The 27,474-nt window shown below is 39.2% G+C and overlaps 1 protein-coding gene and 1 long non-coding RNA gene across 3 annotated transcripts; one reads left to right on the top strand and one right to left on the bottom strand.

Moving 5' to 3' along the window:
- Positions 1 to 7,056: 7,056 nt before the first annotated feature.
- LOC127839000 (uncharacterized) lies at positions 7,057 to 16,561 on the top strand. The gene is made up of 4 exons (XR_008030099.1): positions 7,057 to 7,071; positions 13,964 to 14,115; positions 15,369 to 15,528; positions 15,947 to 16,561. It is a non-coding gene; the product is annotated as an uncharacterized LOC127839000 (long non-coding RNA).
- Positions 16,562 to 19,733: 3,172 nt separating this feature from the next.
- On the bottom strand, positions 19,734 to 26,282 carry LOC127838780 (uncharacterized). 2 transcript variants are annotated; one of them, XM_052366769.1, is made up of 6 exons: positions 26,182 to 26,282; positions 25,174 to 25,232; positions 23,641 to 23,771; positions 21,510 to 21,674; positions 20,336 to 20,382; positions 19,734 to 19,885 (listed from the first exon to the last, which is right to left on the bottom strand). In XM_052366769.1, exons 2-6 carry the CDS (start codon positions 25,224 to 25,226, stop codon positions 19,829 to 19,831), a joined length of 453 nt encoding a protein of 150 aa, XP_052222729.1. In that variant the 5' UTR covers positions 25,227 to 25,232; positions 26,182 to 26,282; the 3' UTR covers positions 19,734 to 19,828. The 2 variants fall into 2 exon arrangements, with proteins under 2 accessions (XP_052222729.1, XP_052222728.1); XM_052366768.1 differs by lacking the exon at positions 26,182 to 26,282 and adding an exon at positions 26,061 to 26,148.
- Positions 26,283 to 27,474: the final 1,192 nt, after the last annotated feature.

Here is a 27,474-nt window from a genome sequence, read left to right as displayed (position 1 = left end):
ATTTTGCTAAGGGGATACCAACGACATGGGTTGTAACGGTGTCGTCTGTGGTTTTCGGTCGTCTCTTGGTTGTCTAGGCGACGCCGATCGTTTATCGGGATGTCTCCTCTCGCCTTTTAATGGAACCTTGATCCACTGCGCACCGTCGTCTCTTGTTGTGTCGCCACGATCTGTTTGCCATGAACAGTGACCTATCGCGTCCGATAAGGTTGGCAATTGTTCGCAGGTTACTTCGTTGGCAAGAGTTTCTTGCTCTTGTTCAATCTTCGATGTAACATGGATTTGATAGTGTACTGTGAGTTCTTTTTTGTTTTTGATAGGATGGTTTCTTTATCTTTTTATTTTTCTGCACATTGCAACATCGACTCCGTATTTTCGAGAGTCGTATGCGTGTTTTCTCTCGGCCCTTTGCGATCTTTCGCCTTTTATTTTAGACCGTCGAGATTTGTTCTCCTATTCGATTATATTTTCCGACTGGATTCCGGAAGGTAACGCACGACAAAATTGCAGGATTTTGAGCAACCCGACGCATTCTCGTTTAGTACTTTCGTTGCACGTTGGAAGTCATTACAACACATTTTCCACATCACGACGGTAGTCGTCTATTATTGTCAGAATTGTATTGTCTACATTTATTGACAATGTATTTAATGACTATATGGTCACTTGTTGTATCACTTGTTTTTCTATTCTTTCGTCAATCGACAATTCTAGTTTTGCTATTTTGCATGTTAAATACACGAAACAAGTTTCATTGCTCAATTAGTTTGTTTATAGCACACTTTCCATACCGTGGGTGCTAATGTTTCCTCGTCGCAGAGGAGACATGGAACCTCTTGACTGCTCGTGGGCCATTTTTGTTTTCCGGCAGTTTTGTGCTGCCCTTGGTTTTGCCTGCGTTTTGTTGAGGCGTGGTTATATATAGAAGCGTTCATTTCAAAACTCTCAAAACATACATTATTAAGAAGTGAAACTCCAGTTGCTGGAGTAGTATTGTATTATTATATATAAACAATAGTAGGTCCTTTATTTATTTAAGGCAAGTGACTTGTATGAATCCCGTTTAGTTTCGGTTTCAAGTTCGGTACAAGTATAAACTTAATCCCATAATATAACGAGACATTGTGAATAATGAACTGCATATTCCACGTAATTTAACACGGACATGATCAAGAAGGATTACCAAATCATGAATGTAGCACCAGGCAACACACACACGCCGCCATGCTCCTGTATTCTGCCCAGGTTGAAAATGTTGTTTACAAATCTATCTCCGTATCATCCAAGAACACGATTTTGTCGTCAGTGTCAATGAATTAAAGTGAACTCTTAGACTGATTATAAAGCAACAGTTTCTCACTTTTTTGCTGAGCTATGAATTGATTGCAACATTTCCTTTGGGATAACATTATCGAGCTGATCTCAAGGTCAAATGCCAGCAGCTGTAACGTCATCCTTTGTTCACTGGGTGTGGAAATTGAAAGATGATGTTTTATAATTTCGTCTCTGGTCATGGTCGGCTGTTTGCTTGAGGACGCCGTTCGTCGATCATGTGCTTCTGTGTTTGATTATTTTACGAATATCCGTCATCGCCCCTAGCTGCTGCTTGAAAAACTCGAATAATTGCGCATTGCTATTTATTTGTCAGCTGTCAATTCCGCGCTAAAATCGATCAGCTCCTCTAGAATCATGGCAGTATTCGTTACAAAAACAGATTTGCCACTTATCATGGCGTCCGTATCATGTAAGGTGAAGTCTCTTGCTGCTTTGTAGAATCATCATTTGTAGAAATGTGTAATCCAGATCAACTTTGGTTGAAAATCAAAAGGCGTCAAGTTTATCTCCGATCGTTCTTTGTTATATCATTCCAAGTCGCGTGAAGTCGGGTCCTTTTTTCGCACGTCCATAACAACACATATACAGCTGTGCAGATCAATTCATAAATGGCGGTGTTATCTGCTCAGTTGCATTTGTTTTTCCCCCTCCGAAGAAGGCGACATAAAGCTGTGTGTCTTTCTGTCGTTCTGTCCGTCCGGCATTACTTCTGTCTGTTTGTCCGTCTGTGTGAATTTCCTATCTAAATTTTATCATCAATATTTATTAAAAGACGTTAAATAACAGACTAAGCGCAACTGTCAACCCTTAAAAGGTCAACGCATATAACACCCGTCTCTCTATCTCAATGGTTAAGGTCACATGTAGAGGGCCACATCAAATGTGGCGATAAAAACATTCCAGTCTAACCATAACTTTGCCATATATTGATGGATTTTTAATAACTTGGCACAAATGTACACCTTTATACGAGAAAGTGTCGCGTTGCTTGTTTTGATAAAAGTGCAATGTAGGTGCATTTGTTCCATTACGATAAATGTATTTTTTAGCTCAATGTTCACTAAATTGATAGTCAATTTTTTACTTCTGAATTATGTCGTATATTGTGCGTGCGTGTGTGTGTCTGTGTGTGCGTGCATGCGTTGTGTTGTTCAAATGTTAGTACAACTTTACTTGCTTCTAGATAAAGACATTCAAGTCAACGTCACAAGCATGTCCTCTCTTCAAAGTTACGTCTTGACTTATGATAACACATATGGCTTGCTCCGGGTAGCATTCACGCATGCATAGAGATAACGAACATGTAGTCCATATATTACATAGTAATTTGTGTTTATTGTTGAATATCGATTTCTTGTCACTTGAGAACAAATCGAAATCATCTTACCTCCCGAGGCACATTCTGCTACTGCTAGCACTCATTTCCTTTCATGTTATCTATCGTTTTTTTTTGTATCTGCTCAGCACTTCCATTCGGACCAGGACCACCTTTGGACAAAATGAATGTTATTGTTACTTTCAGCGTTAGGAAAAGAACATGTTGATCACATTTTTTTTGCTAGGCTGCTCTGCTTCATCGGAATTATAATCGAACGCATGCAGTCATTATTTCAAAACACTAGAGTACTGTATTAGTCGTCTTGTTATAATAAGTATCGCTAAGTGATACTTCACCGGAAGCAAGCTGTAGCTTTGCAGGCAACGATGATTAAATGCTCATATATTAGTCAGAATGAATATTCGGATTTCTTCATTACCTGAGAGGTGACGGTATTTACTTGTGTGTTGTTATTTCGGTTTGTTTTAATTAATTATGTGCTTAGTTTGAGGTTGACTTTAATCGATTTAAATCCTAATTGTTTTGCATTAAACGTTCAAGGCATTTCCATAACTTTGTATTGGATTTATTATTTTGGTATTTTGATTATTTTTGCAGGTATTGGTCACGTGCCTTTAGTAAAAGAACAATTGATGTTTACGATAATTTGTCTCCTGATAGTGTGTCTGGAGTTTCAGTTTGCTATATATAAAGAATAATACGTCACCAGATGAAAGTATTGGCAATCCAAGCGTATCGTGTTAAAACTGCTGAACATTCACTGCTGAATATTATGACCGGTTTTCTTAACCTTGTCTATTGTTCTACTATAACCTCTATAATCTAGTACGTCCCACATTTTCCACCACCTAGATCTGGGTGTCCTGACAATTGTTTCCGGCGTATCACACAACAAGATGCAATCCGCCGCGGACAGCCTGCTACCTTGAGGTGCTATTTTCAAGACATAGGCGCTCAGGAATCGGTATGTATTGGGGTCGGTCTCCATATAGACGCTCCGGCATTGGTATGTATTCGGGTCGGTATCCATATAGACGCTGCGGCATCGGTATGTATTTGGGTCGGTCTCCATATAGACGCTCCGGCAGGCAGAAAAGAAAATGATCTGTAAAATATTCGTTATAAAGATGATAGTTAATAATACGGTCTTTACCATTAAAATATTATCAAAATTACCATCAGTCATAACTTGAAACAAATTCCTCCTTCATTGTTTGCATGGAAGGCTCGTTAACGTTTGTGCTATGTTATATCTCAAACATGTATGTGTAAACATTTTACAGAATTGTTGACTACACATAAGTTTAAATGTTTAAAAAGAACTGAAATAAGCTCCAAAATATCTATAAAAAGATCAATCACTTTAACTTCATCACACTATATTTTATATTTATTTAAAATGTGGCATTATGCAAACGATGCTATACATGTTGAAGGTCTGCTACAGATAGTAATTTACTTTCATAAGGTAATTTTCTTTCGAAGGTACCTAAATTGGACGTAAAATAAACTGGCTATTCAGCTTAACCCATTTATGCCCAGTGGACTCTCCCATCCTTCTAAATGGGATCATTTATTTTCAAAATTAGGGGTGTCAAGTATATTTATTTCTATATTTAGAATATTTCGTAAAGAAATTCATTGAAGCAAACAGCGCAGACCCAGATGAGACGCCGCATTATGCGGCGTCTCATCTGGGTCTACGCTGTTTGCAATGTCCTTTTTTCAGGACGCTAGGCATAAATGGGTTAACCAGTGATTCCTTATTTTCAGATTCGTTGGAAGTCTAAAGAGGGACTGTTGACGAGTGGATTGATTGTTTACAAGCATACGTATGATGGACTGAGTAATCGATGGGCGTACTGTATAACTTGTTTTAATATGCAATAATTACACTTCACTGATCGAGTGAATGGATATGAGTATCTTACAACACTGGAGTAGTTTGACAAATCAAAACACAATTGCAAAACGATGCCTACGTTTTAAATACAGGTACCGATCAGTTTACAAAATATTATCATTACAGTCACCATTATCATTATATCATAATCCTACATAGTTTCACATAATCATCATCGTTATCATCATCATCATCATCATCAGATCGTCATCATTATCATTAAACAACGACCAAGACATCATCATCGCCATCGTAATCATTTGTCGTCGTCGTCATCGTCATCAATCATCGTAATAAGCATCATAGTTCCGCATGAGGCTGTTATATAATTGCTGTAATAATTAGTGGCGTTTAATATCGATAGTTATGTAAAGTGTTTAAATGCCGTTTTCGTTATATTGACTGATCATGTTTTGTTTAAATGTAAATTGAAGGTAAGAACAGCAAATCAGAGTCAGTCGCAACAGAGGACTGTGCACTATATATCGTATAGGATATTCGTATTGTACCAAAGTTGTATGGAACGCACGCTTTGATAAAGTGATCGGTCGCCTTATTTAAATTGTAGTGCGAACTTGATGTTTCAGAGGCAACCAACCTCGAAGTCCAGAAGCCAAACGTCAGCACGACTGGAACCTGATCATTAAGAAGGTGGACGACACGTTTGCGGGAGAGTATACGTGTGAGACGAGCAACGGAAAGGTCATCGCTCGATACTTACTGGAAATAGTCGGTACGACATTTTTGGTTAATATTGGCTGAAATTTCAACGTAAAAGAATGTTTTACTTAAAATGTTATTGTGAAAATGCGTTATTTAGTGAATATTTATGGGCTAAGTGTGAGGATTAAAACTCCATTTCATTTGTTTAAAACTTCCGTGACTTGTCAATAAATTTCCAATGCGGTGATTCCCGTTTTATTCACGTTTGTGTGTTTTGTTTCGTGCTGTTTTAGTATTTCCGCACTGTTTGGTATGATATGGGTGTGGTCTGATCTGGTCTGTGGTCTCGTAGTGTGGTGTTGTAAAATTTGTAAGGTACAATGCAGTTTGATGCGGAAGTAGACATTGGGATTGTGAAATGTGCTTATTTAATTTATGCGAATTAGAGACACGAGAAGCTATGTCAGGTTTGCCGACATTATTTTAGATAAAAGAATTTCCATGTTTGACAACACGTTTTTTAAATATTGGTTTGTTGTTTGAATTCAATTCAAAATTCATCATTAGCTAATGTTTTATGTTTACAAGAACACCAACAATGTAAACAACGCAATCCTAGCAGAAAACACGTGCATAAATGCAAAACATTCCTTGTGCAGTTATGCAGTAAAATCTGTCGCGTTCCACAACATAATCGAATTAGAAGTTAAGAGTTACGTGTCCTCACCATTTATGTCGCTGTTCATATCATTACCCACCGGAAGTATGAACCTCTGTATGGTGAGTTTGGTTAAATCTGTAAAAAAGAATATCACTAGCATATAGTTATGAGTATTGTATACCAAATGTACCAGAATGTGACGCAAATAATAATAGAATTATATAATAATAAAATAATATTTTTACAGAGGCTCCACGGATTATCCCAGAACGTTCGTCTACTTTTCATGAGGAGTTCCAAGAAGGCAGCAAGCCGGAACTGAAGTGTTACTTCTCGGGTGTTCCAACGCCCACAGTGCGCTGGTATCGGGGGTTGAGGGACGCCGTGGGTAAGGGTTTGACTTAAAATGATGAGTTTAAATAGATTATACGACACTAAATGTGGTTTATCGTGTACGTCTTTAATTCGTACTTCAAATTGTTGTATGAATGCTTTAAAATAAGAATTGCATTATTTAACGTTTTTATGATGGATATCCCATTTTTGCACACATTTCAACTATAATAGTCACTTTCGTTCTGTACAATGTATGATCGTATCCGGTTTTAATATTATTCGAGGGACGCTCACGAACCTCCCTGCTATTTTACACCAATCACATTAATCACGCTTACACTGTTACAAATAAGATCAGGGTAGTCATGTGTGTGTGACACATATGAAGCTACAATACCACATGGCTTAATACCCATTTATGCCCAGTGGACTCTCCCATCCTTCTAAAGCTGGATCAATTTATTTCCATAATAGGGATGTTGTAGTATATTTATTTCTATATTTAGAACAATTCTTACAGAAATTCCTTTAAGCAAACAGCGTAGACCCAGATGAGACGCTGCATCATGCGGCGTCTTATCTGGGTTTACGCTGTTTGCAATGTACTTTTTTCAGGACGCTAGGCATGAATGTGTTAATTAAAGAAATACAATCATAGAACATATCATGTCTTGCATTAAAGTACCTTATTTTCGTTGTTTCTTATCAGACACGAGAATAACTGGTGAGATACTCGTCTGCCGGACGTTACTCGCTACGCGTCTGACACTTACATTTGCGGAGGGCGAGAACGATGTAGGCAGCCTCAACTACACGATCGCCTGCAAGTGAACTGTGAGTAGCAGCGATATTTATTGCTCTAGGATAATAGGGAGTTAGGTTACTGCAAAATGAAGAATCATGACGACGAAACAAAAATTCGAAAGTTTTAAAAGGTTTGTCATAAATGCATGACTCGTTTAAAGCGTTGAAATCAGATACTATTTAAGCGAAATGTTCCATACATATATATACACACGTATACCAACATGCATGCCTTGTTGTTGGAAACATGGGGCGACTATCATTTAAATAACGAGTATGCCTGATTTCAGAGATTACATAATAAATACATGCAAATACATTTATATCATACATTCGGATCTCAAACAATAAATAAGTAGCATAGATCTACAATTATACAAAACATTTATATCCAATTCACAAACAATCAAAATACCGATACTGACTTGAATAATAACTTATTATTTCAAACAAACAACACCGATACTGGTGTCAGAAAGTTCTTATTAAACATCCAAGTTCCAATTCATTTTCCTGTCTGTGGACGGTTTTTCACAACAAAACAATAGCGTCATAATAACATATGACGTCAACGTCGTATAAACAAATGGCGCGTCACGTAATTAAATACACTGATGTCATTGACATTATTTAAGAAATGTATACGTTTCTTACATTCCCCACCATGAAATTATAAATATTTCATACAAGAACATAAACACATCAGTATGATACAAAACCATTATTACAGCGTCAACTAATTTAAACAATTGCAATAATCTAAAGAATTTCTTTAAATCAAACAGCAACACATATACAAAGTAAGTGTTTTACCACTATATTCAAATGGACTCACACTCATCAGAGTACAAAAGTAAATCATTGCAATAAACACCATGCTATGGGCAATTACAAGTGAATCAAATCAAATAGTCATTACTGTTAATCACTTACTTAACTGTAGATTAACTAGATTGAAAATCCAAGCAAGCACAATTTTGTAATAGGTTTAACTAATTCGGAAGTAAGAGATTTTACCACACAGCTACGGACAAGTCCATCCCGACCCTCCAATACACTGATAACCCTTCCTAAAGCCCACTGGCCCCTAGGGACGTTTTTCTTCAGCGATTAGGACATCTCCAGACCGAAGGTTGGTGGTCTGGCCGTTGCAACTTTTGCCAGGCTTGTAACGTAGGCAAGTAATCATGCAGACATCTTTTCCAGAACACGTTAGCCAGGTACTGCACCTGTTTCCACCAACGTTGTGCGTAGACATCCTGTTTACGTAACACACCCTGTGGAATACTTGTGTTGGTCTTCATCAAAAGTAGCATACTTGGCGTTAAAGCCGCTGGATCCCGGGGTTCATCGCTGACTGGAGTGATCAGACGATCGTTGAGAATTTTCTCAACTTCGGTCATGAATGTTTGAAGCTTTTCGTCCGTAAGCAGTTGTTCCTATGCGATGGCTTTGAGATGGAAAAGAGTTTAACGTATCAGTCGTTCCCATACTACTCCCATATGGCTCGCGTATGTGGGGTTGAAGTGCCATCCAATCTCCCGCTGAAGCATATGGCTTTCCATTTTCAAGTGGTTCCATTCTCTCGTGCATTTTGTAGCTCTCGTTTACCCTCCGACTACATTTGTACCGTTATCGCTAAAAAAAATATCTGGTGTTCCTCTTCTACAGATAACCTTTGAAAGGCGGAAATGAACGAGTCCGCGGTAAGCAAATGTGCCACTTCTAGGTGTACGGGCTCTTGATGAAAGAAATATGCACCCGTGCCTCTTCAGCACTGAACGGCCAGCCTTGACATGCAGTGGTCCGAAAAAATCGACATCTCTTCTGGTGGCCCAATTTTCCTCTGTACCGCTTACAAATGAAACACTTTCCGATTGTCTTCTTCACCGTACTTTGTCCGTGGATGATAACATACTTCTTGCGCGTCGATGATAATACTTGCTGCGCTCCCATATGACCCGATGTATCGTGGTAGTCACGAATTATCAACGACGTCACATGATGTTGGCTGGGGAATATGATCATCTTCTGCTCTTAGGGCTGACACAAGCGTCCATCGACCTTAATTAACACATTGTGGTAGACTGGATTAAGTCTCACAATGCTATTCCCCTTTTTCACAGGCTTGCAGTAGACAGTTGTGTTAGTTACTCGTTATAAAAGCCTCCTTTGAACTTATTGCAAAATTGACTTTTCAGTATTCTGTATATCCTCCAGCGTGAATTTCATGGCGTCCATTGTGAGAGTTTATTCAAATACTTTCGTACACAGAATTCTTTAAATTTAAGCAGCCATGCTACACCGCGGGTAAGTTTATTTTATGATGATACTGGCACAGGAGCAAATCTACAGTCCTTGTAGTTGTGACCAGCACCGTTGTATCGTTCTTAATCACCGCGTCGTCTTCCAAAAGTGGCGAATTTTGGACGATTCTGGCCACAGGCTTTGGTCAAGTGACAGGAAGTCTGATCCGTTCAACCAAACGTTCATGCTGACTCTGTCACTAGCATCAATACCTCTGGAGGCAATGTCTGCTGGATTAAATTTGGTGTTCACGTGACGCCATTGTTCTGGTTGTGTGACGTCATGGATGGCGGCAACCCTATTGCCCACAAACGTCTTAAACTTTTTTGTTTGGTTGTTTATGTACCTAAGTACTATCATAGAGTCAGTCCAGAATGTAACACTGTCTATATTTATGCTCTGCTCTTCGGATAATTGCTCTTACAGACAACATGCGACCACGGCGCCGGACAACTCTAACCTCGGTATGGACACTTGTTTAATGAGTGCCAGTCTAGACTTCCCGACAACTAACGAACACGAAATATTTCCAGCATGGTCTATCAACCGTATGTATGCGCACGAACCGTATCCTGTCTGTGACCCATCGCTGAAGATATGAAGCTGCGCATTAACACTATTTCCACTTCTGTGTGTCTTGTAGCAGCGTCGAACGGAAACATTCTCAATATCTGACAGCGAAGGCAACCATGCTTTTGAACTCCAACTCTTGCTGACGTGGTATTGGTTCATCCCATCCATCTTGTCTCTACATAGGGTTTGTATGATGGCTTTCGCAAGAAGTGTCCTTGGGCGATCAGTCCAAGCGGATCAAACATCGCACTAACTACAGAAAAAATACCTCGTCTTGTCATGGGCTTATCGTCCAACTAGACCCTAAACTTAATTTCATCGGTGCTGACATCCCAAGTATTACCAAGAGCGCGATCACATGGTAAGTTGTCGTCTGGATTTAAAATCTTAATTTAAGGCGCGCACTCTTCTTGCGGGCACCGTCTCTATCACCTTTCTGCTGTTTCTCATCCATTTCGTCAGTCGGAACCCATCACATTGCAACATACTTCGTCGATCTGTCGATTTCTTTACCTCTTGTTTTCTTCAGTTGCCACCGACTTCAAGCAATTGTCAACATAGAAATCTCTATCCACCACAGTTGCTATTTCTTCGTCATATAAGTGGGCGAAATATTTGCTGTGCGTTTCAATGCATATGCTGCACAACTTGGTGAAGATGTAGCTCCAAAAATGTGTACCTTTATTCTGTAGCATTAAGGTGCTCGAGATAATCACCATTAGGCCACCATAGAAACCTGAGAGCATCTCTGTCTTCATTTCGAACCCGTACTTGGTGAAATTTCGCTTCAAACGTCTCTGAGAGCATCTCTGTCTTCATTTCGAACCCGTACTTGGTGAAATTTCGCTTCAACGTCTGCTGCTATGGCGACATTGTCTTGTCGGAAACGCATTAACACAACACCGATAAGGCTGTACATATAGTCAAATCCTTTCAAGAGTTGACTGTTCAACGACACATTTTGATATTTTGCGGCGCAGTCAAACACAACGCGCACCTTGCGAGGCTTGTTCACGTTCGTTACAGGGTGGTGAGGTTAATACCAAATCTTGGTCGACTGTGAGGTATCCAGCTGTACTTCCTCCACGTACCCTTTCTCTATGTAGTCTTCGACCGCTTAAGTGTACATATATGAAGATTTTCATCACGTTCAAGCTTCCGCTTTAACATGGACAATCGCGCATGCGCCAGCGGAAGATTGTTCGAGAGATATGTGTCATCCGACCGCCATGGAAGAGCAAGTTGGTAACGTCCGTCCTCCTTTGTTATTGTCGACTCCATTATGGTCAAGGCACAGCGATCTTCCACGGACAAGGCTTCTATGTGCTCACGTGACTTGTCATTAAAGTCGTTAGTCCACATACGCTCCAGTTGCTGCTGTAGAATAACGTCGCTCTGTTAAAAGTTGACATTCCACAGAACTCGGAGACGCGTCACTGGTCACTGGTCCCCTAACTGCCCACCCAAGGCGAGAACGAATGGCATACGGCTGATCAATGCCACCGGAGCGCACTTCAATCGGAATATGGGCTTCCGGTGTGTCAACAACAACAGTCATTTCTTACAACAAACTGTTAAACACACTTACTATTTGTTGAAAGTGTTGTGACCTTGACTTTGTTTGTATTCATGACTTGTTTTTCAGTAGAAAAACTACTTTCATGCATGCGTTGCTCTCTTAACATATCCACACCGTACAAGGAGCTAGGTACGCGTGATCGCTCGTCAACGAATTTTGACAAAGTCAGCAAAGCGAGGCTCTCTACCGGACTCACTAATAATGTGGCTGTTTCAACCCACTTTGTTCTCGTGTGCATAGGTAGCCTCCTTACAATCTGTTTCCGATTTTCCGTAAACATCAGACACGAAACCTAATTGAGTTAGAGCAATTTCGCATGTCTGCATTCCTAGAGACAATTTTAACAAACCATCAATATCGTCCGCCTTTACCATCGGTCCATTTACAATTGTGTCAATTTATCCCCTAGCTATCAAATGAGGCCTTCCATACATCGACTACAAATTTTATCTTGCTCGCCTGTACCCTACATCCGGATATAGCAACACACAATCTTCAATGCATGACTTAGCCTCTCCCATACAATACTGTATCAAATAACTTAGTCTCAGACTACTGTCAGACACTTTAGTCTCAGTATTGGTTTCAAAATACTTGATAAATTTACAGTAATCAGTCGCCTTACCGCTAAGGTAAACAATTCTGGTTTGGCATATTGAACCCACCGTTGAATGTGTTAACTAACCGTTCAAATACAATTTCAATATTACTAGTGCTACTAATACTTCTAGTATAACCTGGTTCCGACTCGCCGCTTTCCACTTGAAGTCTTGTCCGTCAATGCGCTCCTTGACGCCGATTAGACATGCCGCGCGTCCCGCCCGGGAGTCTTATCCGCAAGATTGGTCATCCTGCCCCTGGTCCCTGCGCAAGCCAGATCCACATCCAAACCGGAAGTCTTTTCCACAAAAAAGGTCCTCCTAACTCTGGACGCCGCATAAGCCAGAACCCCGTCTCGCCCGAAGTATGATCTGCCAGGAAGGTCTTGCTACCTCTGGACGCCGCATCAGCCAGATCCCCGGAAGTCTGATCCGCTAGGAAGGTCCTGCTACCTCTGGACGCCGCAACAGCCAGATCCCCGTCTCGACCGGAAGTCTGATCCGCCAGGAAGGTCCTGCTACCTCTGGGCGCCGCATCAGCCAGATCGCCGTCTCGACCGGAAGTCTAATCCGCTAGGAAGGTCTGCTACCTCTGGACGCCGCAACAGCCAGATCCCCGTCTCGACCGGAAGTCTGATCCGCCAGGAAGGTCCTGCTACCTCTGGGCGCCGCATCAGCAAGATCGCCGTCTCGACCGGAAGTTACAGTGTGTCCTGGTGGCATAACGTCACCGGAATAAGTACGATGTTTCCACTGCCATCGTCATTCAATACTTTTGTCAAAATCTTCTCTTCGTCTTCAGCATCTTGTATTTCCGCCTTTTGGGAAAGTATCCGTTTTCGCCGTAAAATGTCGTGCTCGGCTTGTTCGAGTTCGAACATTTCATCGATGTGTCGCAGTTGCCTTTGTGCTTTCAACTTTCGTAGTCTGACCTGCGCTAAACCGTGACCTAGATGATGAAGACGTCGTTGACGCTGATTTGTCAATGTCTCCCATCAAACTTTTGGGCACAATCCTCAAGCGATAGTATTGCCGATCTCCATTGTGAATATCTATCCTTGAACTCCTCAAAATTCTTTAAACTAGTGTCAAAACTATCTTCGTATGACTCTTTTTATCAGGTTGGCAGCATTTAAAAACTTTGTCATGCACTTCCCTGAATTTCCCGTAAAGTCCAACAAGTTTGTCATTAAGCGCCGTCACCGACTCAGCATTCTCCTGCGAACTCATCTGTACTTCTAATTCTCTGTACGTTTTCGTAAGTTGTGCCTAATACGCTGATCTGCTGCGTTTCAGTCTCTGATAATCCTCCGACCCCATTTTTGCGTTACGATAATCGAGATTACTTGACGTTATCGAGAATTGTTGGCAACTTGGGGGCGACTATCAGTTAAATAACGAGTATGCACTTTTATTGATCGACGTAGCGATTCTCTGAAACAAAAGGGATTAAATAATAAATACATGCAAACACATTTAAATCATACATTCGGATCTCAAACAATCAATATGTAACATAGATCTACAATTATACAAAACAGTTAAATCCAATTCACAAACAATTAAAATACCGATATTGACTTGAATAATAACTTATTATTTCAAACAAACAATGTTATTAATACATTTTGATACGAATATAAATATTATTTACTGGTACTGGTGTAAGAAAGTCCTCATTTAACATCCAAGTTCACATTCATTTTCCTGTCCGTGAACGGTTTTCACAACAATAACAAAAGCGTCATAATAACATATGACGTCAACGTCGTATAAAAAAGGGGCGCGTCACGTAATTACATACACTGACGCCATGGTGTATTCAATCACCAGATGCATGTATATAGTTTACCATTCATTCCAGTCCCAGTGGAAGTAGATGTGATGAATGAGGTCATCTTGGCCCGCGTGGGTTATCAGGCCCGCCTCGTATGCGTTGTGCAGGGACAGCCCATCAATGGCGCATACTGGGCGGACAAGAACGGCATCCGGATAGAAAATTCATGGCAATACAAAGTAATCTTCATTCTAAGAGAGAGTTTACTCGTGTAGAAATGAATAAAGTTTTTTAAGTATCAAACAACAAGTGTTGCATATCATGTAAACTAACATCCAATTCGAAAGAAAAGTCCTAATATTTCTTAGCAACACTTTGACTTGATAGGTCGTAGCTTTATAAATAAGCAATCGATACGAAAATATATATGTGTGTGTGTGTAAACATATATAGATATATAGATAGATATATAGATAGATAGATGGATGGATGGATGGATGGATGGATGGATGGATGGATGGATGGATGGATGGATGGATGGATGGATGGATGGATGGATGGATGGATGGATGGATGGATGGATGGATGGATGGATGGATGGATGGATGGATGGATGGAAGGACGGACGGACGGACGGACGGACGGACGGAGGGACGGACGGACGGACGGACGGACGGACGGACGGACGGACGGACGGACGGACGGATGGATGGATGGATGGATGGATGGATGGATGGATGGATGGATGGATGGATGGATGGATGGATGGATGGATGGATGGATGGATGGATGGATGGATGGATGGATGGATGATGGATGGATGGATGGATGGATGGATGGATGGATGGATGGATGGATTGATGGATGGCTGGATGGATGGATGGATGGATGGATGGATGGATGGATGGATGGATGGATGGATGGATGGCCCGATGGATGGCTGGATGGATGGATGGATGGTGGATGGATGGCTGGATGGATGGATGGATGGATGGATGGCTGGCTGGATGGATGGATGGATGGATGGATGGATGGATGGATGGTGATGGATTGATGGATGGATTGCTGGCTGGATGCTGGTGGCTGCTGGCTGGCTGGCTGGCTGTGGCTGGCTTGCTGCTGGCTGGCTGGCTTGCTGGCTGGCTGGCTGGCTGGCTGCTGGCTGGCTGGCTGGCTGGCTGGCTGGCTGCTTGCTTTCCGCGCGCGCGCGCGCTGCGCGCGAGCGCGAGCGCGCGCGCGCGCGCGGGAGCGAGCGCGCGCGCGAGGGGGGAGGCGCGCGCGCGCTCGCGCGAGCGCGGCGCGCGCGCGCGCGAGCGCGAGAGAGAGAGAGATAGAGAGAGAGAGAGAGAGAGAGAGAGAGAGAGAGAGAGATTATATATAGCTCATACGCATCCTTGGGCAATTTTGTACTCGACGATTCTGTATTCTTTTTATAAATCGCCTCGAAGAAGCCAATATGTACAAAGCAAACGTATATGACATTGTGCAATAGGTCACTACTGAGCAAGAGGAAGGTATTCCTGTGGTATTCATAACCGCAACCTTCAATGTTGGTACTCTGGGAAAACACGACTTTGGAAATTACACATGTGTCGGAGCCGGGAACAGCGGTGAAGCTACGAAAGTTACCCAACTGGTTGAGGTATAAGTAAGTAAGTAAGTAAATATTTTATTAAAGTGACATGTGCAAACATATATAGAAAAGACAGACAATTGCAAAAAGGCATGCATCCGGCCCAAACGGGGCTATAAGTCACATAATACATGATAAAAACTTAAGCAGGAAAACAGTAAGCGATTCAATGGTCAGTATATATGGTATATTTCATATAATATTATTGTATGTCTATGATTTATTTAAGATCCCGGGATAATGTATATGCCTGTATACATTGATAATGGTGAATAGTATTACATCGATATACATTTATATTGAATTGTGGGTGGTTTTAATATTGAGTGCATGTGTTTTGTATTGTGCTTACATGTTTTCTTAAGAACATAACATAAAGATTCAAGATTTATAGAATCAGGCTGAATTTATGTGTTTTGATTTTAATTTTTTTTCAGAGACAGCCAGTGGCGTAATAAACTACAATTTAAAGAGGAAATATTTCAAATTCACGTGTGAATAGTGTTCGTCTACTTTATTGACATGAACGAAAAAAAAACAACCGTAGACTATTGGAAATGTACTGAAACACCAATACAAGTAATAATTAAAAAAAAACTGAAATATAATTTATGATTTCTATGTAATAATGTATAGTGTTTATGATCATGTTGATTTATAAATAGGGATATTGACACAATCATGTAACCGGACACATTTTTAAATCAATGTTAAGATGATTTTTTTTATATAAGATTTTAAGAGACAGCACATCTATGAACAAATATGACATTTAAGTTTAGTTTAACATTTTAAAGATTTCCACTTTATCGTTTAATTAACCGTTTACAATTAGAATAATGCCGTTTAATTTTTGTAACGTGTTGCATCCTTACTTGTAAAACATGACCTTGTTAAATTTATTGTATTCTCTGTTTCAACACTTTTCTAAATAATTTTCTTTTCTGCTTACCGCTTTCTTCTTTCATGATTATTGTGGTGTATAAAAACGACATGCCATCTTGTGCAAATGTATAAAGAATTAACTAAAATAAAAGTTGTTAAGCAATAAATAGGTGTCTTGTATATTTGTTACGAGTGCTACGGGATGTTTGCATTGTTGCATTTGTCATCCCCCGCAAAAGATTTGTCAGATAGTTCACGGGTCAGATTCATAAAGATTAGACGGCCCGTTCCAGAGGCGATTCTGCGTTTTTCAGTGACCGATGTTAAGCGCTGAGTACACTGTCTCTCGGTTATACGTCTCATTCGGAAGACGAGTTAAACGACAAGTGTTGAGCCGGGGATTAAACCTGCGAATCCAGGGTTCTGGCATCTGTGTTTGAACACTTGATCCGCACAATGCTTGAGTTGAAAAATAATTGATTTATATTTATTAGCTAACAGATAAAAGGACCATGAACCTTTTTCAGTTCAATTCTTGGATTTACCAATCAAGGGTTTATATGTTTCATAGTAAACAAAAAAGATTACTATGGGCCCTAAGGCGCTCACATCAGACCCAATGCTTAACAATTCTGATAAATTGGTGTTCATAAGAATTAACGTTTTTTATGAAACATAAATATGTATTTTCTATGCACTTTTAATGTTTAAATTTAGCTGAGATATCACAAACCAAATTTTCTGATCAAGTCCCATGACGTTTTGACTTAAAATGTGCCTTCTAGATTGTTAACGGGCATTTTAAATTAGACCAAGTCACCTTTAAACTTAGTTAGTCAGCCAATCAAATTGTTCCACATGGTCGTTCATGGTGATCTGTATACAAAGGGAAGTAATCATCAACAAAAGAGGAGAGAATTTTAGCTATCTCGAGAGCCCGACTTAGCTATCTCGTGGACACGAGCTAGTCAGCCAATCAAATTGTACCATATGGTCGTTTTATGGTGGTCTTTATACAAATGGAAGTAATCATCACAGTAAAAGCCCTCTTTGGGTAGCTAAACATATGCGTACATAATATTAGTACATGTTACGCAAAATTTGATTGGCTGACTAACTCGAGGCCACTAGTTAGCTAAGTCGAGATCTCAAGATAGCTAAAATTCTTTCCTCTTTTGTTCAATGCACCCTCAATTTTAACTGCACCGCTTTTTTTAAATTGCACTCCTCTTTTATTTAGTTTTGCATTCTTCTTTTTCTATCTCGTGGCCTCGACTTTGTAACTCGAGGCCACGACATAGCTAACCCGTGGCCACGAGATAGTAAGTCATTGCCACGTGATAGATAAAAAGAGGAGTGCAACTTTAAAAAAAGAGGAGTTAATGTCACATCTATGCCACCGTAGGAAATAACAAACCTCTTTACAAGAGTGTGACTCGACTTTTATTTGATTTAGATCACTACTGGTGGTAATAATGTGGAGCTTAATTGTATTTTTACGTTTTTTAACCTTTAACAATAGTGAATAATACAAATAATTTGAAAGGCAAGTATTGCAATGCTCCGATACAAATTACAACATGTGCGTTATTTATAAATATTTATGAAATTCAATAATAACGAATTGTATAATGTGTTCGATCTACAAGTGTTTGCAGACGACATGGTTGTGATATGTAAAACGCCGAGAAACCTACGCATTATATTGTAACGTATGGGGTCTTCAAATAAACGTTCTGAAAACCAAAATTCTATTCCGTAAACAAGGAACTTCCAAACATAATGAGATGTGGAAGTATTGGCGTGATGATATATAAACTTAAAACGACTTAATATTTCTGGGTGTAACACTTAATTATACAGGGAATTTCAATCTTAATACTTACACTTCGCGTGGTAATGGCATAAAAGCACTTACCATATTCTTATCAAATCTGAAAAACTATCATTGTAAACCAAATGTCGCTTTACCGTTTTTTTATGCGTTTGTAGTCTTCAAATATTACATACGCGTGGTTTCAAAGTATAGCCAATAAGGAGTTGAGCAATTGTACCTAATATTCTGTAAAGCTGTTCTTGGTGTAGGAAACTCGCAATTAAATGGAGATGTTTAGGGCGAACTAGGTAGGTACCCGTTATATATTAACATATATGTGCGTATAGTAAACTATTGGTTTAAAATAGCTAAAATTGACAATAGTTTAATACAATTTATAGTTTAATATGATATGGCTGACTTAAAGGACAATACATTGAACTGTTTCATAAAGGTTAGGTACTATATATATCAATACTGATTGAGTTATGTGCTGTTTAATAACGCACAAATCTATGAGGCTATTTTTGTGTTTTCGTTTATACGACGAGTTATCGACGAATACTAACAAGATACTAACAAGAGTAGAAACGCGATATTAATAATAATTGGGTACTTATTGTATATAAAGCACTAAAAACAACATTTTCTCTTTAATCATATTTGGACCGATTGTGTCAAGAAATTTAAAAAGAGCGATTATGAAATTACGCTTCTGTGCAAACCTCTTCAAACTGGTTGATAGGATATAATGGAAAGGACTTTGCGACTTTGCCAATCATGGAACAGCAATGAAGTGATTAGTGAAGGATTAATTCCACTTTGTGTTGACATGTTCAAGCTTTGCACAGATTAGACAAAACTACATTAAAACTTAATATAGAGTCAGACATAGCATGTTAAAACTCACCCAACTTTTATCTCAACAACATAATTGTTAAGTGTTCAGGATAAGCAAGTTCTTATAAAAGACATTTTATATTCGCAAACTGTATACTCATGGTAATGTATAATTGTGTTATATGTATAACTTAATGTGAAATGTTGTAGTTGACCATGTTTTGTAGCTATTCTATGCGGATATAGTGTTTGCATACCCATTATGAATACTTATACATGTAATTATGTAGTGTGTTCCCAATTAAATATTACGTGATTGGGATTCATATTGCATTAGTGTGTGTTTCTTAAAAAATTCTGTAATGTCTTATTTATTGCAACGACATACTAAAGCAGTTCCACATATATCTAGACAATTTGTAAAAATATGAAATTAAACCAGTTTCTGTTTAAATATCTGTAAACTTCATCCGTTACTAGATTATACTATTTCTGAAAAACGGCATAAAACAAAATACACATTCAGGATAACTATGGAGATAAATTAAAATTGATCTTGTTTATTGAGAACAAATATTATACTTTTTTTATTTTGATGACGGATACATTGCAATTGATTCCATGTCATATTAATATACATGTAATACATACAAGCATATGTTGAAATGAAACAAGAGAAACTCTGTGGATCAAAGATGTATTACCGAATACACAACATGACAAAGAGCTTATACAAATAAGACGGGTTTTAGTGCCGAATGTACAACAGCGACGTTGTTTAGTGACAGTGTCCACCCTGACCATGGACTCCCATTCCTTCGTACTTTTCGAAAAGCTGCAAACAGCAATAAAATACATTGAAGTTGATCTTATAAAGAAATATAAACTCGCTTTTTCTAATTAACATTATTATTATTAACCCATGTATGCCTAGTGGACTCTCCCATCCTTCTAAATTGGATCAATTTATTTCCAAAATTAGGGAGGTCTAGTATATTCATTTCTATATAAGAATATTTCTTACAGAAATTTCCTTTAAGCAAATAGTGCAGACCCTGATGAGACGCCGCATCATGCGGCGTCTCATCTGGGTCTACGCTGTTTGACAAGGCCTTTTTTCTAGACACTAGGCATAAATGGGTTAAAGTGTCATGTAAGAAGTTCTGTATAAATAATGTGTAATTTCATTTCTTCAACAGTTAGTTTGAAGTAAACAAATCTAAGCCATTCATTTTAAATTAACCTTTGAAGTGCTATAAAATAACAGTATGATATATGTACTTACATGAACCCAATATACGACAAATTCAGTTTTATCCACTTGACCGTCAGCTGAAAAAGTAAGTCATAACATTGAACCTTCTCAGTGACTAAGTGGCTATGGCGTTCGTGTACGAACATTGGAATATTCAAAATAACTACCTCAGCCACACAATTCTTTATGTAGAACATTATGTTAAGGACATTATCATACGTCAGCCTGTTAACATTCAAACGCTGGGCGTAGTTTTTTGTGTTCTAAGTCTATTCTATATCCTACAATCTAAGAATCGGTTGGCGACTACATATTAATGTTGATAAATGATAAATGTTGGTATAATTTTGTGAACACAATCATAGATAGTTGAATCCCGGCATAGCCTGAATAATACCTTCTATTGTACTCACATGTCTTGTCGTTTAAATACAGCCGTAGTCTGGAGAACATGAGCTTATACCGTTGAAAATTCTGTCTTATTTAATGAATACGTGTTTTCGATGGCGAATGCGGTCCAGACGAAGGTTTTTAAGGCTTTGGATGCTGATTGCGGATGTGTTATATAATTGAGCCTCTCTATTTGAAAACGGGGCATAATGCATGTGCGTAAAGTGTCGAACCGCATAATCATGTACAGTCCGCATGGGTTAATTAGCGATGAAACTAAACGCCTGAAGAGAATTTTTACTAGAAAGAGACGTCCTTTAAACAAAAAATAAAGTAAACGCGGATAGTGTCGTACCTAGTTAGCATGTGAAGACTGCATATCCTGATCTTCGGCATAACTTAACACATGCGTTAAGCCTCGTTTTCACAAAACGAGGGTCAATTCTCAGCTGATGAATACTTGGTTGATGATACGAATTACTTACAATAGGAGTCCATCATGTTAATGCATGTGCGTAAGGCATGTGCAATCCGTACAGGCTAAACAGGGACGACTTGATGGAATAATTCGTTTAAATTAAGTCTCTTCAAAACGAAAGTCTCGTCAAGGCGGAAATTGTTGTCAGTGATTAGTTTGTGCGGACTACAATCTTGGTCGACAATTAACGCACATACATTAAGCCCAGTTTTCTCGGAATGAAGTTCTATATACTGAACCAAATGACTTACAGTTTGAGTCCATCTATACGCAAATGCATTTAGCCCAGTTTTCCTAGAACGCAGTTCTGTGTAAAAATACGTGTGAAAGGCTTACCGTTGGAGTCCATCTTGAGATGGAATGCCTCGTAGTCGTGCTTGTCCAGGTGGTGGTCTCCGTCCACGTCATAGTCGTCATACAGGTAGTGGCTCAGCTGGTACAGGTCCGGGTCCGTGCCGCAGATGTACATCGTGTACTCGTTTCGCGTCTCACGGCCGTCGCCTGGCAACATGAATGAAGGTGTCGGGATAATGGCTCGTAATCAGCAAATAACGCATAGACTTATGTGCAAGATTAAAGAATACACTTAAAATTGGAATATACAAGAATTACTTCCATTTTGGGTCAAACTTGGAATAAATATCCTTTATCTGAATCATTCTTCATGTAGAATATTTTCTTAATTGCATAATTACCAGAGGTAGCCTATATATTCAAATGCTGGATAAATTGTTCTTGGTTCTAAATCTATTCTTTATTTAAGTTGCGTTCTGAGAAAACTATGCAAATTTCATGTGCGTAAAGTGTCGTCCCAGATTAGCCCGTGCACTCCGCACAGGCTAAGCAGGGACGACACTTTCCGCTTTCATGACATATCTCGTTTAATTGAGGTCTCTTCTTAGCAAAAATCCAATTAAGGCGGAAAGTGTTGTCCCTGATTAGCCTGTGCGGACTGCACAGGCTAATCTGGTACGACACTTTACGCACAGGCATTAAGCTCAATTTTGTCAGAACAAGGCTCATTTTTAAGCCTAAAAATGGCTTGGTGAATACCGGCTCAGAAAAGAAGCACAAGAAAGTATTGATATAAATAAGACATACTAGGGTCCATATTCGGGATCTATCGTAGGTTTAGTTATAACCCATTTGAGCTGTGCTCTGTGAAAAGGGGTTTAAATGCATGTGCGTAAAGTGTCGTCCCAAATTAGCCTGTGTAGTCCGCACAGGCTAATCAGGGACGACACTTTCCGCTTTTGTGATAGTTTCTGTTTAAAGAGTCTCTTCGTAGCAAAAATCAAGTTTATGCGGAAAGTGTCGTCCCTGATTAGCCGGTGCAGAGTGCACAGGCTAATCTGGGACGATACTATACGCACATTCATTACACCTCTTTATCGCATAGCATACCCATAATGTTTAGCTCGAATGCATCGAAAGCATGGGGCTTATTAAAACGCCGTCTATCCCGTACCCAGGATATAACTAGTATTTGGTGTCTTTGAGGGAGACCGAAAGAACGTTTTCAGAGCGGGGCACGAACCCGTGACCTCCCGTTCGCTATGTCGACACCATATCCACATCGCCACAAAGACCTAAATTTAGGTGTGGGGGATCAGAAAAATAAAACCAATAAGACATATTATAATACATATTCGGGGTCTATTGTAGTTATGTAATAAAAGATGCGTGTGCCGCTGGTGCCGTTGTCAAAGACAAACTATGAAATATATATGTTCTCTAGTTTACAAATAGAAGCAATTCTATCATCGGCGTCGTATCCGTACAAGAAAGCATAGCGAAGTTGAAGTCATACAATTAGCGCCGTTAAACTAAGTTAAACCTTAATCTTTAGATGGACCGTTCCCAGTGCGGTGCCTATAGCTTTACAATTTTCGGTCAAAGACCCCAAAAGTACTGGTTCTATCTAGAACACGGACTCGAGAGCGTTTCCATAAGCCTTAGGCTTTCTGTGCAATCCAGGTAAGATAAAAAGGTTACAAAATTGTTTAGGTATAATGTTTTTCTGTTTGTTTTAGCAAAGCAAATCGGCCGCTTGCCTATCATAAAATATAATTGAGGTTAATAGGAATTTCTCCTCCGATAATGTTTCATGGGATTGTTAATACATTTATTAAATAAGCCTCGTCATGCTAAAATGGATCTTATGTCATGTGCAAACAGCGGCCTGGTCTGGAGCTATTCTGTCCGATCATGACAACCGTAAAACCGGGGATTTTTTAGCGGAAAGCGTAGCCCCTGAACAGAATGCGCATGCTGGTCTGGAGCTACGCTGTACGCATATAGCATTTAACCCATTTTCGCATAACGCGGCTTATTTAATAAATGAATTACGAAACTCAAGAAAAATTATCAACAGAGATTCTTTCTCATGTTCCTTTCGTATATTATAAAAGGCAGAAAAAAACGATTTCGAGTTGCTGTTCAATACAACGCAAAACATATCATAAACCGTTGGCGTCGTATTTGTCGAAGACTGCGTCTATCTCCGCGATGGTCATGATGCCGTCTTGGTTCAGGTCCTCCGTGAGAAACATCAGCTCGGCGGTCAGGTTGTATGGCTTCAGCTTCGTCATGTCAAGCCTACAAGGGAAAAACGCCTGGTACAAAAATATACATATGTGTGTTGTTCTGAGAAAACTGGGCTTCATTCATGTGCGTTAAGTGTCGTTCCAGACTAGCCTGTGCAGTCCGCACAGGCTAATCAGGGACAACACTTTCCGCTTTAATGGCATTTTTAGTTTCAATGAAGTCCCTCCTTACCGAAAATCAAGTTTGGGCGGAAAGTGTCGACCCTGATTAGCCTGTGTGGGCTGCACAGGCTAATCTGGGACGACACTTTACGCACATGAATTAAGCCCAGTTTTCTCAGAACAACACACATATGAGCCTCGTTCTGGGAAAACTGTGTGAAATGCCTTCTCATGTTACAACAAGCGATGTGTTTGTGAAACATAATGTCCCCATATATTTGACCTTTGACCTTGAAGGATGACCTTCAACTTTCACCACTCAAAATGTGCAGCTGCATGAGATACACATGCATGTCAAACATCAAGTTGCTATCTTCAATATTTCAAAAGCGTACATTAAATGAGCGATTTTGACACATATATTTGACTTTTGACCTTGAAGGATGACCTTGACCTTAACTTTTCACCACTCAACATGTGTAGCTCCATGAGATACACATGCATGCCATATATGAAGTTGCTATCTTCAATATTGCAAAAGTTAAGGCAAATGTTAAAGTTGGAGCAAACAAACACACAAACCAACCAACCAACAGACAGGGCAAAATAATATGTCCCCCACTATTGTGGTGGGGGACATAAAAACAAATGAGCCCCGGTCGACGAAATGGGGGTTAAATGCAAGTGCGTTAAGTGTCGTCCTACATGTAGATTAGTCGGTGCGTTCAGCAGTTTTTTGGCTCGACTCGGCATAGCAACCGACATAGATTGACAGTGCTCTGTGAAAAGCCTGTGCAGTCCGCATAAGCATATCAGGGACGACACTTCCCGCTTCTATTGTTTTTTTCGTCTCTTCTTAGCAAAAATCCAATTAAGGCGGAAATGGTCGCCCCGGATTGGCCTGAGCGGAATGCACGGGCAAATATGAGACAACACTTAACGCACATTCATTTAAACCCATTTTCACAAAGCACGGCTCAAATATTAATGCGGGTCGCAAAGCTTGTTTTCAACGTGTGTGCACGTTAAAACAGAGGTTGATTATTGTGAGAATTTATTTCACACCACGATCTTAAAATTTGACAAGACAAGCTAAAAAAATGGGTCAGTGCTCAACTAAAAATATAACACAAAACATAACAAATAATCTTACTTCACACAATTTTCACACAAAATATCACGCATTGATTCGTATCGGCTATATATTCGCATACTGATTACATGATGGCGGTAGTATTTTAACTTTAAATATGCTAAATGGAACAATGTCGAAGAAACTTGGCAACACCTACCCGTGGCAGGCGCCGAAAACCGCAAGAGCAACGATAATGGAACCAAGACCCATGTTGATCTAAAATATATGCAGCGATTCAACGACCATTAATGGTCTGCTTTATTAAAGGGGCCTTTTCACGTTTTGGCAAATTGACAAAATTGAAAAAAGTTGTTTCAGATTCGCAAATTTTCGTTTTAGTTATGATATTTGTGAGGAAACAGTAAAACTGAACATTTACCATGCTCTAATATATCGATTATATGCATCTTTTGACGATTTAAAAACCTGAAAATTATAAAGCGTTGCAACGCGAAACGATTGAATAATTTGGAGAGTTCTGTTGTTTTCGTTTACTTTTGTGAAACTACTTAGATTACTTATATAAATTATAAAATACGTCCGTCATATATACTTGGCAGGATGGCCGAGTGGTCTAATTTGTTTTTACTCCAGGACACCCGAAGTCACTGGTTCGAGCCCTGCTGAGGTTATTTTTTATTTTTTATTTTTAAATTTTATTCTTGATTTTTTTTACTGGAGCTTCTTAGATCCAATGTTTACATTTATTAATATAAAGCATTAAATGACAAGCTTCAAAATATGCCAAAATTTGTGAAAAGGCCCCTTTAAACGTACAATACAATCGCATGAAAGACATTGTTTTCAATAGTATTTGGACGCACTGCGTAATGCTTTACAATTGCGAACCAGGACACTGAACACGTCATTAAATCTAATATATTTAGTGCATTAACGCATCAACAGGTAAAACAAAACACAACAGTTCCATGTAAACGTAAAAAAGTATGTTAAAGAATTAACACTCATGAATATTCATCTTTTTTTCTATTAATTTAATAAATACTTAATTAATATCAATACATCCATTCTTTTCAAACGTACCATACTATTTATCTGCACAAAATATTTTTTGATCAAACACTATCGAACTTTTGTAAAATACTGGAAAATACAATTATTTTCATGATTTCAATACTCATTGTCGAAAATCAAGCGTCCTTACCTGTGCAAACAGTTAACAGAAGTGAAGAAATGTTTCCCCTCCAGCTGTTTGTAGCTCTTCACGCGTGCCCCTAGTACGTGACCAATAGCCATAAGTGCTTCAGTGGAACCATCGACAATCACGATTTCTTTAAGTCCCTTATCACGATAGAACCTTAACCAGTCCACTGTGATTCATAATGGGTCAAGTCGGTACTTGTTGACTTAATCAGATAAATACGAAGGTCGAACAGATCTGAGAATTGAAGTATGCGAACTAAGGCGTATACACAAACTGAATTAAAATGAAAGGAAGTCTTGGATCTATCGGATGTCCGATCAAACGTCTTTACATTCCGAACGTCAGAATAATTTTATCATATCTTGGTTTAGCTAATTGCTGCATTGTCGTTCATATGTACGAGTTATAAATCAACGAAGTATTGAATACTGCCCTCCAAGTTTTACTTCTGTTTTTCCTAAAATAGGCGGATAACAGTGTGTTGTGCATACTAAACATCGTGTTTTTTCCGCTGCGCATACGTATATGTCACGTTTATGCTGGAATTAAACACATATGCATACAGTTTAATAAGTATATATATATATCAACAATCATACATTAGAATTAGTGACTTGATTGTGTTCATCTGCACAAGCAGCGAAGTGAAGATATGTGCACAAAACACATGCTTTAATTGGTATCTCAAAACGGAATAGGCGAAAGTACAGGACATTTCTGCCATGTAAATTTGTCGTATTCTACTGTTTATGAGTGTAAGTATATATTTTTTTACCAGAAACACGGATCTGTGGCGGGTCGATCATGTTTTAATTTCCGTTTCAAGTTTTTTGGGGCGCAACATTAAAATATCTCGTAGGGGTTCAGTTTGCGTTTGGAACATCCGATCTTTATAGAAAAACGGTCAAAATTTACAGAGGCTAAGTAAGTTCATCGATGTGTACAATATAATAAGCACTTCGAGTGTATCTATAAAACATCCCCAATGTATGAACTGGTTATATTTGTTTATCTCAATCGATCCAGATTCAAACTTGGCCTGCATATTGTCATGATTCACATACTTGCCAAGCTTCATTAAGATTGATTAATTAATGCGGCTTCCAAAGTGGTTATAAGTTGTTTTTTCTAAGATTTAACACGGTTACGTAATTATCTACCCGACTTTGCCCACAATCGAACGCGGATATGAGTGGAACCAAGTAAACTTCTGCGCGAAGGTTTTTAGAAAAGCATTGCCAAGCCATTATTTGTATACATTCGATGGCAGACTGTGATTGCTGCTTAGGCATA

Source organism: Dreissena polymorpha, chromosome 7, assembly GCF_020536995.1.
Source record: "Dreissena polymorpha isolate Duluth1 chromosome 7, UMN_Dpol_1.0, whole genome shotgun sequence".
Lineage (NCBI taxonomy): Eukaryota > Metazoa > Mollusca > Bivalvia > Myida > Dreissenidae > Dreissena > Dreissena polymorpha.
This window is presented reverse-complemented; position numbering and strand designations above follow the sequence as displayed.

Bases quoted from the DNA above. Each gene is read 5' to 3' on its own strand.
- LOC127838780 (XM_052366768.1), bottom strand. The intron at 21,675-23,640 runs GTTTATGATATG...TCATGTTGCCAG, and splicing joins CGACAAATACGACGCCAACG to GCGACGGCCGTGAGACGCGA. The intron at 19,886-20,335 runs GTAAGTACATAT...TGCTGTTTGCAG, and splicing joins TTGTCGTATATTGGGTTCAT to CTTTTCGAAAAGTACGAAGG.